Source organism: Penaeus vannamei, chromosome 43 (genome assembly GCF_042767895.1).
Source record: "Penaeus vannamei isolate JL-2024 chromosome 43, ASM4276789v1, whole genome shotgun sequence".
Classification (NCBI taxonomy): Eukaryota; Metazoa; Arthropoda; class Malacostraca; order Decapoda; family Penaeidae; genus Penaeus; species Penaeus vannamei.
Window position 1 is genome coordinate 14408713 of NC_091591.1, and position 12500 is coordinate 14421212.

At 39.6% G+C, this 12500-nt stretch overlaps 1 protein-coding gene across 1 annotated transcript; it reads left to right on the forward strand.

Annotated features, from left to right (window-relative positions):
- The first annotated feature begins 962 nt into the window (after positions 1-962).
- Positions 963-12470, forward strand: LOC138860806 (tenascin-like). The gene is made up of 11 exons (XM_070119147.1): positions 963-1104; positions 2518-2608; positions 6433-6549; positions 6640-6759; positions 6970-7434; positions 7885-8049; positions 8185-8364; positions 8635-9174; positions 9370-9534; positions 9760-10044; positions 12401-12470. Exons 1-11 carry the CDS (start codon positions 963-965, stop codon positions 12468-12470), a joined length of 2340 nt encoding a protein of 779 aa, XP_069975248.1.
- The last annotated feature ends 30 nt before the right edge of the window (positions 12471-12500 follow it).

Consider the following 12500-nt stretch of genomic DNA (forward strand, 5'->3'; position numbering starts at 1 on the left):
CCGCCGTGGCTAGAGATTGCAAGACAGACACTCTATCCACTAGGCCACCACCCGCTAAAAGGATCGTGCAACCAGGCGCCACCTAGCTCCGATCGGAGAGGTTAATATATTCATGATATAAACGAGGTAGCGCATTATTCCATCCTTTGTATATATACATATATATATTTGTATATATTTATATATAAATGCATGTACACACACACACACATATATATATTTGTATATATTTATATATAAATGCATGTACACACACACACACACACACACACACACACACACACACACACACACAGATATATATATAAATATATATATATATATATATATATATATATATATATATATATATATATATATATATAAGAAAGGAGTGAGCAACTACGAACGATATTGATTCCATAGACATTGCCTTATCTACTCAAACCAGACTGTAGAGTTTGGTCTGAGCAGGTAGCAAAAATTAGCTGATCAAATTCTGTCCTAGCAAATGCAGTTATCGGGTAACTTTCCAGGCACGCTTAGTTCTTTTTAAATCATCTTCCGCGAAAATTCTTTTGACCTTTCCCCGCTCTTGCTTCATCATCCGTCCGCAGATCCGACTGCGCAAATGTAGACAAAATGATGTTTATCGCGCATGAAAAAATGTAATATTCCCCGCGCAAGAAAAATACACTACATTCTGGTACTCATAGTTGAGTGATTCTTGATGGAATTATTTCTTTGTTTACTGTCTGTTGACAATAGTGGTTCCTGGCAACTTAACATACGATAACCTCTCAATCGTAGCCGATTGTACATCTACACATCCGCATGCACTCATGTACAAATATTTATCTATATACCGAAACAAACACATGTATGAGTATAAAGTTCACACACACACACACACACACACACACACACACACACACACACACACACACACACACTCAACACACACACACATATATACTGCAGGCATGCCTATCCATATTAACACGAGGATCGGTTCGCTTCATGCTGAATGCGAATTATTCATCTGGCAGAATCGCATCAGAAATAGCGGATTATTTGACCCATTTTCAAACGGCCATTCGCAGCGCAGTCCGGGTTTAGAAAATGGTTTGAGTAGATTGGGCAAATCCAAAGTGATTCGGCCAGAGCGGTTATTATGTCAAAAAGACAGGGTACAAAACGGGAATGAATATTGACAAAGGCAAGGCACGAGAGCTGACGTTCCAATATTACGTTTTCATCAGAATTACGTAATAAATCTGGCATTTCAGTGATTTTCATTTACGTTCGTACGTTCTCTGAATCGAATGGTTGGCGTGTGAGGTTGTGAATTATAGGTCGTGAGCTGTAAGTCAATATACCATTACTTGGAAAAAAAAAAAAAATCTACAAAGACAGATTATCTATCTATCTATATATATGTATGTGTGCGTGTGCGTGCGTGTGCATGTGTGTTTGTGTTTATTACATAGATATGTTATATCTGCATTACATATTAATTATATACGTATATATATATATATATATATACATATATATATATGTATATTTATACATATATGTATATATATATGTAAATATGTACACAGATATACTCATACTCACGATATACAAATACATAACACACACACACATAGAAAATGAATATATATGTATCTGTATAATGTATATATATACATATATATATATATATACATTACATATATATATGTATATATAAATATATATATATATATATATATATACATGTATGTATATATATATATATATATATATATATATATATATATATATATATATATATATATATATATATGTATATATATTGTGTGTGTGTATGTGTGTACGACTGTATGTGAATAAATCTATATAGGCGTGTATGCGAATATATATATATATATATATATATATATATATATATATATATATATATATATATATATATATATATATATATATATATATACACCTAGACACACATACACACACAGACATATATATATATATATATATATATATATATATATATATATATATATATATATATATATACATACAAACAGATGTGTATTTGTATATATTTATATATTTATATATTTATATATATATGAATATATATATATATATATATATATATATATATATATATATATATATATATATATATATATATATATATATATATATATATATATATATGAATAGATTAATCACTAAATTGTTTTTTATGTATATATAAATATTTTTTTTTCTTGACACTGAATATGGTATTACTAATTTTAACATAATGCAGAAATCATTATCTATGAAGGAAATGTGATTTTCAGTCGCACTATGTTTATCTCTCCGCGAAAAAAAAAAAAACAATCAAAAAGGTACAATCCATGTTGCGTAGCCCATTCTAGCCCCGTGAGGCGGCCTTCAAACGAGTGCAGTGGCAAACAAGGTTACAACGAGGCCCCTTTCAGCTTATTTTCCAGGTTACAGAAGCTGTTACTCACACCCTATACTTCCCATTAGCAAGGCTTTGGCTTTGTGCTTCTCGTAAACCGATATACAGGTTCGTGAATGTGTTCTTCCAGGTAATGTTGTTTAGCCTTCACAAGGTTTGGTAATAATGTTAATATGGGACGTTTCTGTGCAATTCCATAGGGTAGTTCGTATCCTCACTTGGGCATTATTGACCGATCTCATCTTTGGTATGATGACATCGTGTTTTTCTTTCTTTTTTCTTCCTTCTTTTCTTGCAATTCAGACGATAACGTGATAAATGATAATAATATATCGTCGTGAACGGGAAAAACTGAAAGAAAAAAACAAAACAAAAAGGAAATGGAAATGATAAAGTTGTACTTCTATTAGATCGCCAGGTTCTCTCTTTACATAGCAGCCATCTGGTCAAAAATCGCACAAATGAAAAAAAAAAAAATAATAAATAAATAAGGCAATGGACTTTTAATTGGATTTCTCTTTTTTGTACCTGGAACATGCCTGAAACTTGGAATTGCTTTCATGCTGTGATTTGGGTTTACTGGACATCGACAGTCATTTGAGGGGAATTGAGTCACAGGCAAGGAAGCATTTGATATTCTGATTCTTGATAGTATTCGCTTTATTAGTATTATCAAACTGCTATGAAATCCATTATCAATGCTTAAATTATTGCTATGGTTGTGTTTTATTATCAATATTATCACTGTCATTATCATCATCATTCTTGCAGTTATTAGAGTCAACATCTTAGTTCATATTTTTCATCTTAATTGCATTATTTTTATGATAACGATAATCACTAGCAATAGCATCAGATCTCAAACAGCTGTCTGTATTTCTGCTGGATATGATAGTGTATGAAAAGTTTATGGAAAGACAACCTTCACCTCAGGGTATTTAAGCCTTAACCTTCTTCAGCAGTTGTCTTGTTATTTCCCAAGAATTCTTTCAATCAAGGTAACTTTCCTTTTGATTTTCTCCGTCTTTTGGCCAAATATACTCTCATCTATTTTCACCTGACTGTCATGCTAAACAGTATGACTTACATTTTCTTCATTTTTCTCTGTCTATTTTTAACGTGCGAGCCAGACTTTCCGCTAACTTCCTTCTCACTTCCTTCGCCGCAAAATCTAGAAAATATTATCTCTAGTTTTCAAAGGATTTGTTCCATTGTTCACTTACATGCATTTGTGGCTTCAGTTACTTTGTTTTTCATTTTCATTCTTATTGTCTTGGTGTGTGTGTGTGTGTGTGTGTGTGTGTGTATTTGTATATATGTATATGTGTATATCCATCTGTATCTCTCTCTCTCTCTCTCTCTCTGAGACGCTAAGTCGCTGTATCTTTTTCCTATAACCTGTCTGACATAGCAGATTAAACTAAACATAGTTAATAGTCATTTTAACTTCTATAATTACCCTTTTCCTTCTATCTAGACAAAGGTAAGTACCAGTGTGTCTTGTCACTGGCAATACGCAGTGTCATATGCCTTTGCTCTTTCCATCACCTCCCTTAGTTTCCAGTATTTCCCCAACTCTTCACTTTAACCAGTCTCTCTTATGCTTCCCTTTTCACGTTCTGTAATTTCCGTTTACCTTGTTTTAACCTTTTCCATATGACATATCTGTCAAACTTTCCCTCCTTCACGGCCGGCAGGTTTATTCCGTCTGACTAAAACCTTCTGTACTTTATTTTTTTTCTTTTTTCATTTAACATCAAATCGTAATCTTGTCTCTGTGTTAGATATTCCTTCCAAAAAATATTATTCTTATCAGTGTTATTCTTATGTATATCTTCACTATCATCACAATTATCCTTTGTCAATATGATTACTATCATCTTCTTTAATAACATTATTATTAGTTCTTCTGAAAATACTATCAATTGCGTATAAACGTTCTCATTATTATTTATAATGATAACAGTATTATATTATATCATTATTGTTAACAACTTTATCTTCATTACATTATTGATGTTATTTGCAAGGATAATCATGCACACAAACTCGTTAACCGGAATACATATCTGATGAGAATCCTTTGGATCAAAATTGGATGATAGTGCAATAATTCATACTTGGAAAACGGCATACAACTTGCAATTACATGACACAGCGATAGATGCACAGGAAGGAAGCAATTACAAGACTGACAATTCTAGAAAATTAATAAATTTAGAGACAGTAATAAAATCAAATCAATAAAAGAAATTATCGTTTCACTGACGCTTATTATGTACTGGACAATCACTCAGGTTTCCGAAGTTAATTGAAATATGTATCATGTCATTTATTGTCATCTCTACTTGAATCACACGTAAGAGCAAATCAGTTTATCTGTAATCTTATTAAATATATATATATATATATATATATATATATATATATATATACATATATATATATATATATATATATATATACATATATATATATATATATATATATATACACATATACACATATATATATATATATATATATATATATATATATATATATATATATATATATATATATATATATATATATATATGTATGTATATATACATATATATGTATATATGTATATATATATAAATATATATATATATATATATATATATATATATATATATACATATATACATATATATGTATATATACATACATATATATGTATATATATGTATATATATATATATGTATATATATATATATATATATATATATATATATATATATATATATATATATACACACACACATACACACACACACACACACACACACACACACACACACACACACACATACATACATATATATATATATATATATATATATATATATAAATATATATATAAATATGTATATATATACATATATAAAAAAAAATATATATATATATGTATATATATATATATATATATATATATATATATATATATATATATGTATATATATGTATATATATATATATATATATATATATATATATATATATATATATATATATATATATATATATATATATATATATATATAATTGAAATACATTCACCAGAACGAAATAAGAATAAGACTTCTTGAACAACAATAAGCTGTCCTATTTTTTGAGCAAACACAATAAAATGTTATCGTCGACGTCACTTTTGTATCGAATGCTTACTCACAATCACTCATTTACATATTTGTATAGTGAAACCATCACTAACCCTTTACAGTGTAAATGAATTAGTTTACCCTTACAGTTAGTTATATGTGTATGTGTGTATGTTTGCGTATGCGTGTGTGATTTTTGCGTATGTGTGCGTATGCGTGTGTGATTTTTGCGTATGTGTGCGTATGCGTGTGTGATTTTTGCGTATGTGTGCGTATGCGTGTGTGATTTTTGCGTATGTGTGCGTATGCGTGTGCGATTTTTGCTTATGTGTGCGTATGCGTGTGTGATTTTTGCGTATGTGTGCGTATGCGTGTGTGATTCTTGCATATGTGTGCGTATGCGTGTGTGATTTTTGCGTATGTGTGCGTATGCGTGTGTGATTTTTGCGTATGTGTGCGTATGCGTGTGTGATTTTTGCGTATGTGTGCGTATGCGTGTGTGATTTTTGCGTATGTGTGCGTATGCGTGTGTGTATGCTGGTGTGCTGTTGTATGTAAAAAAAAATTTTGAATGCACTAACATCCTGCAAATGCCGCGTAATCCTGCGCCTTGTTGTCGTTCCGTCTCGATCGAGGACGAAGGGATCAGCCATTCATGAAAGTCCGCTGGCGAGTCGCTGCTCCGTCAGCTGAGAGGGTCATGCAGGGAGAGCGTTCGGTGCGACGCGTGCATGAAAGGCGCGAAGGGGAATGAGCAACTTCAAAAGCAAACCGTGCACGCTTTTTCCTTCCTCCCAGTTGGCCTCATTTCCATGTCCAGTTAAATGAGAATTGCCTTCGAATAAACAACATTGCAGTGTTGATGGCAGGTGCGTTGATGGCAGGTGCGTTGAGAACAGGTGCGTTGATGGCAGGTGTGATGAGAATAGGTGCGTTGATGGCAGGTGCGTTGATGGCAGGTGCGTTGAGGACAGGTGCGTTGATGGCAGGTGCGTTGATGGCAGGTGCGTTGATGGCAGTTGCGTTGATGGCAGGTGCGTTGATGACAGGTGCGTTGATGACAGGTGCGTTGAGGACAGGTGCGTTGATGGCAGTTGCGTTGATGGCAGTTGCGTTGAGGACAGGTGCGTTGATGGCAGTTGCGTTGATGGCAGGTGCGTTGATGACAGGTGCGTTGAGGACAGGTGCGTTGATGGCAGGTGCGTTGATGGCAGGTGCGTTGAGGACAGGTGCGTTGAGGACAGGTGCGTTGAGGACAGGTGCGTTGATGGCAGGTGCGTTGATGGCAGGTGCGTTGAGAACAGGTGCGTTGATGGCAGGTGCGTTGATGACAGGTGCGTTGAGGACAGGTGCGTTGAGGACAGGTGCGTTGAGGACAGGTGCGTTGATGGCAGGTGCGTAGATGACAGGTGCGTTGAGGACAGGTGCGTTGATGGCAGGTGCGTTGATGGCAGGTGCGTTGAGGACAGGTGCGTTGATGACAAGAGTGTTGAGGACAGGTGCGTTGATGGCAGGTGCGTTGATGGCAGGTGCGTTGATGGCAGGTGCGTTGATGACAGGTGCGTTGATGGCAGGTGCGTTGATGGCAGGTGCGTTGATGACAGGTGCGCTGACAACAGGTGCGTTGATGACAGGTGCGTTGATGGCAGGTGCGTTGAGGACAGGTGCGCTGAGAACAGGTGCGTTGAGGACAGGTGCGCTGAGAACAGGTGCGTTGAGGACAGGTGCGTTGAGGACAGGTGCGTTGAGGACAGGTGCGTTGAGAACAGGTGCGTTGAGGACAGGTGCGTTGATGACAGGTGCGTTGATGACAGGTGCGTTGATGGCAGGTGCGTTGAGGACAGGTGCGTTGATGACAGGTGCGTTGATGACAGGTGCGTTGAGGACAGGTGCGTTGATGGCAGGTGCGTTGATGACAGGTGCGTTGAGGACAGGTGCGTTGATGGCAGGTGCGTTGATGGCAGGTGCGTTGATGGCAGGTGCGTTGATGACAGGTGCGTTGAGGACAGGTGCGTTGAGGACAGGTGCGTTGATGGCAGGTGCGTTGATGGCAGGTGCGTTGAGAACAGGTGCGTTGATGGCAGGTGCGTTGATGACAGGTGCGTTGAGGACAGGTGCGTTGATGGCAGGTGCGTTGATGGCAGGTGCGTTGAGGACAGGTGCGTTGAGGACAGGTGCGTTGATGGCAGGTGCGTTGATGGCAGGTGCGTTGAGAACAGGTGCGTTGATGGCAGGTGCGTTGATGACAGGTGCGTTGAGGACAGGTGCGTTGAGGACAGGTGCGTTGAGGACAGGTGCGTTGATGGCAGGTGCGTAGATGACAGGTGCGTTGAGGACAGGTGCGTTGATGGCAGGTGCGTTGATGGCAGGTGCGTTGAGGACAGGTGCGTTGATGACAAGAGTGTTGATGACAGGTGCGTTGATGGCAGGTGCGTTGATGGCAGGTGCGTTGATGGCAGGTGCGTTGATGACAGGTGCGTTGATGGCAGGTGCGTTGATGGCAGGTGCGTTGATGGCAGGTGCGTTGATGGCAGGTGCGTTGATGGCAGGTGCGTTGATGACAGGTGCGTTGAGGACAGGTGCGTTGAGGACAGGTGCGTTGAGGACAGGTGCGTTGATGACAGGTGCGTTGAGGACAGGTGCGTTGAGGACAGGTGCGTTGATGGCAGGTGCGTTGATGGTAGGTGCGTTGAGGACAGGTGCGTTGATGACAAGAGTGTTGATGACAGGTGCGTTGATGGCAGGTGCGTTGAGGACAGGTGCGTTGAGGACAGGTGCGTTGAGGACAGGTGCGTTGATGGCAGGTGCGTTGATGGCAGGTGCGTTGATGGCAGGTGCGTTGATGACAGGTGCGTTGAGGACAGGTGCGTTGAGGACAGGTGCATTGATGACAGGTGCGTTGAGGACAGGTGCGTTGATGACAGGTGCGTTGATGGCAGGTGCGTTGAGGACAGGTGCGTTGATGACAGGTGCGTTGATGGCAGGTGCGTTGAGGGCAGGTGCGTTGATGACAGGTGCGTTGATGACAGGTGCGTTGATGACAGGTGCGTTGATGGCAGGTGCGTTGAGGGCAGGTGCGTTGAGGACAGGTGCGTTGAGGACAGGTGGGTTGATGGCAGGTGCGTTGAGGAAAGGTGCGTTGATGGCAAATGCACTGATGACAGGTGCGTTGATGGCAGGTGCGTTGAGAACAGGTGCGTTGAGGACAGGTGCGATGAGGACAGGTGCGTTGAGGACAGGTGCGTTGATGGCAGGTGCGTTGATGACAGGTGCGCTGACAACAGGTGCGTTGATGGCAGGTGCGCTGACAACAGGTGCGTTGATGACAGGTGCGCTGACAACAGGTGCGTTGATGACAGGTGCGCTGACAACAGGTGCGTTGATGACAGGTGCGCTGACAACAGGTGCGTTGATGGCAGGTGCGCTGACAACAGGTGCGTTGATGACAGGTGCGATGAGGACAAGTGCGTTGAGGACAGGTGCGTTGATGGCAGGTGCGTTGAGGACAGGTGCGTTGATGACAAGAGTGTTGATGACAGGTGCGTTGATGGCAGGTGCGTTGATGGCAGGTGCGTTGATGGCAGGTGCGTTGATGACAGGTGCGTTGATGGCAGGTGCGTTGATGGCAGGTGCGTTGATGGCAGGTGCGTTGATGGCAGGTGCGTTGAGAACAGGTGCGTTGATGGCAGGTGCGTTGATGACAGGTGCGTTGAGGACAGGTGCGTTGAGGACAGGTGCGTTGATGGCAGGTGCGTTGATGACAGGTGCGTTGAGGACAGGTGCGTTGAGGACAGGTGCGTTGAGGACAGGTGCGTTGAGGACAGGTGCGTTGATGGCAGGTGCGTTGATGGCAGGTGCGTTGAGGACAGGTGCGTTGATGACAAGAGTGTTGATGACAGGTGCGTTGATGGCAGGTGCGTTGAGGACAGGTGCGTTGATGGCAGGTGCGTTGATGACAGGTGCGTTGATGGCAGGTGCGTTGATGGCAGGTGCGTTGATGGCAGGTGCGTTGATGACAGGTGCGTTGATGACAGGTGCGTTGAGGACAGGTGCGTTGATGGCAGGTGCGTTGATGGCAGGTGCGTTGATGACAGGTGCGTTGATGACAGGTGCGTTGATGACAGGTGCGTTGAGAACAGGTGCGTTGATGACAGGTGCGTTGATGACAGGTGCGTTGATGACAGGTGCGTTGATGACAGGTGCGTTGATGGCAGGTGCGTTGATGGCAGGTGCGTTGATGGCAGGTGCGTTGAGGACAGGTGCGATGAGGACAGGTGCGTTGATGACAAGAGTGTTGATGACAGGTGCGTTGATGACAGGTGCGATGAGGACAGGTGCGATGAGGACAGGTGCGTTGATGACAGGTGCGTTGATGGCAAATGCGTTGATGGCAGGTGCGTTGATGGCAGGTGCGTTGAGAACAGGTGCGTTGATGGCAAGTGCGTTGAGGACAGGTGCGTCGATGGCAGGTGCGTTACCGTTTCACTGCACAGATATCGGTAGATATCTGTATATTTCATTGAAATCATAACTTGATTAGGGTCACGAATCAAATGCTTAGATATTTCTTTTATCCAATGAATACTCAACTGAAAGTCTCATCTCCCTGTTACTTGTTTTTCTTTTAATTTCTGGACGAAGGGAAATGATATTGCAAATAGCTTTTGTCAGAAAGTGGAGAATCTGCAACACGGGAAATGCAAGTGGCCTGAAAAAAACAATTATGCACCTGACACCACAGATCTCACTTCAAATTATCGCTCTAATTGGCATCATCCACCTTGGTAAATGTAGTTAATATCTGGGGACACACTGGCATCAAAATTCGCTTTCAAGTGATCTACCTGTTAAGGCATGCCCTGTCGTTCGGGCTACATGAAAGTACAATAATTATAGTTCCAAAATCAGAGTTGTGTAATACGGAGAACAACGAAACAACAGACTGAGAATTTTGACAACAGCTCCTGCCAACATGATCAAAGGATTAATCTCTTTGGAAGCGAGAATGCTACGATTAATTAATTACTGGGAGCAGGGAAGGAGGGGGAAAGGAGAAAGATTTATAGAAACAGAAACAAAATAAATACATATTGTTAGAATAACGAAAGAAAAGGCAAGGGGTAAGAGTGAGAGGAATGGAAGAGTATAATATGAAAGAGGAAACATAAGCACCAAAGAAAATGAGCCGGAAGAAGAAAAGAATAAAAGACAAAACAGTCATAAGAGAGAGAATGACAGCAACATGAAAACAAACCCCGAGAGATTTTGAAATGCACGCGGAGAGGAGCTGACAAGGAATGCGATATCGTGGAGCGAAACGGAATGCGATGGTGGGAATCATAAACTGAATAGATTATTGACAGCGGGACATACAGGGAGGACGCGAGGTAAGGAAAGGCAAAGTGGAAATCTCCTGTCCTCCTTTTTTGTCGTCTCGTCATCATTATATCAGTTTATATACGTACACGTTCGCTCTCCTTGTGTAAATAAAGGCCAACTATTGTGTAACTTCAACTGATTGCAGACTGATTTACAGTACTGATAGTAGATAGTAAATGTATTGCAGTATGTTTACCGATGAAAAAGACAATGATTATTACAATAATACTTTTTATGTGAACTCGAATGCTAAAGACAATGATGCCAAACTACTTGAAATTGTTTAATGAACATTAATTTCTTCATAACTACTTAATACCTTTGTACATATAACTTAGAGTCAATTTATACTTATATATTTCTTGTATATATAAATGTTATTGATTTAATTGCTATATTAAGAGAATAGGAAAAAAAGCTGAATGGTCCCAAAGAGAAACGTGGAAACAAAATGCAATTCTTGTTTTAAGATAATCTAAGAGGAAAGCACACCTTTGTGAATCTGTTTCCTCGACAGTATGTAGTCCTCTGGCTGCGTCCAATCCCTAAACAGCTGGAGATAAATCGATTTAATCCGTTTCAAGAGCGCCAGGAATCGGCAGTTTCGAGCAACGTTGAGTGGTGTTCCTGAGTGGTTCCGAAGGGCAGGAAACCCCATCAGGGAAGGGGAATGAAACACGACATCAACGGGGAAGAAGATGCGATGACAAAGGTTGGCAGGAGTTTGAGATGTTCAAGAAGAGGTGAAGAAACGGACGGAAGATAAATGTTATAGTTTGATAATAGTGAATATTTAACTGTTCTTATTATATAGGAAGTTAAATAATGGTGTAATTACTACCAGTTAAAATACAATAGCAGAATGGGTGCAAATGTTTTATCTTGGTAATGGCGAATCTTTAATAGTTGGCGATATTATATAGTAGGTTAAGAGAATAGGTGAAGAAACGGACGGAAGAAAAATGTTACAGTCTGATAATAGTAAATATTTAACTGTTCTTATTATATAGGAGATTAAATAATTGTGTAATTAGTACCAGTTAAAAGGACAATAGCAGAATTGAAGTGCAAATGTTTTATCTTGGTAATAGCGAATCTTTAATAGTTGGCGATGTTATTTAGCAGGTTAAGAGAAGAGGTGAAGAAACGGACGGAAGAAAAATGTTATAGTCTGATAACAGTGAATATGAATATTTAACTGTTCTTATTATATAGGAGATTAAATAATGGTGCAATTAGTCCCAATCAAAAAGACAATAGCAGAATGGAAGTGCAAATGTTTTATCTTGGTAAGAGTGAATATTTAATAGCGATGTTATATAGTAAGTTAAGAGAAAGGCGCCCTTAATACCAGTTAAGAAGACAAAAGCTGAATGGAACAGAGAAGCAAATACCAACACGACTGTCCATGAACACGAAGAACAGCTGATATTCCATTAATTTAAGCCGAGGATCAGGTGCAGGGATAGCAACCCTAGTCAAGGACGCCGGGAAAGATCGCAATCGAAGAGAATAGGATAGAAATGTGAAGCAGAAACGAGGTAAA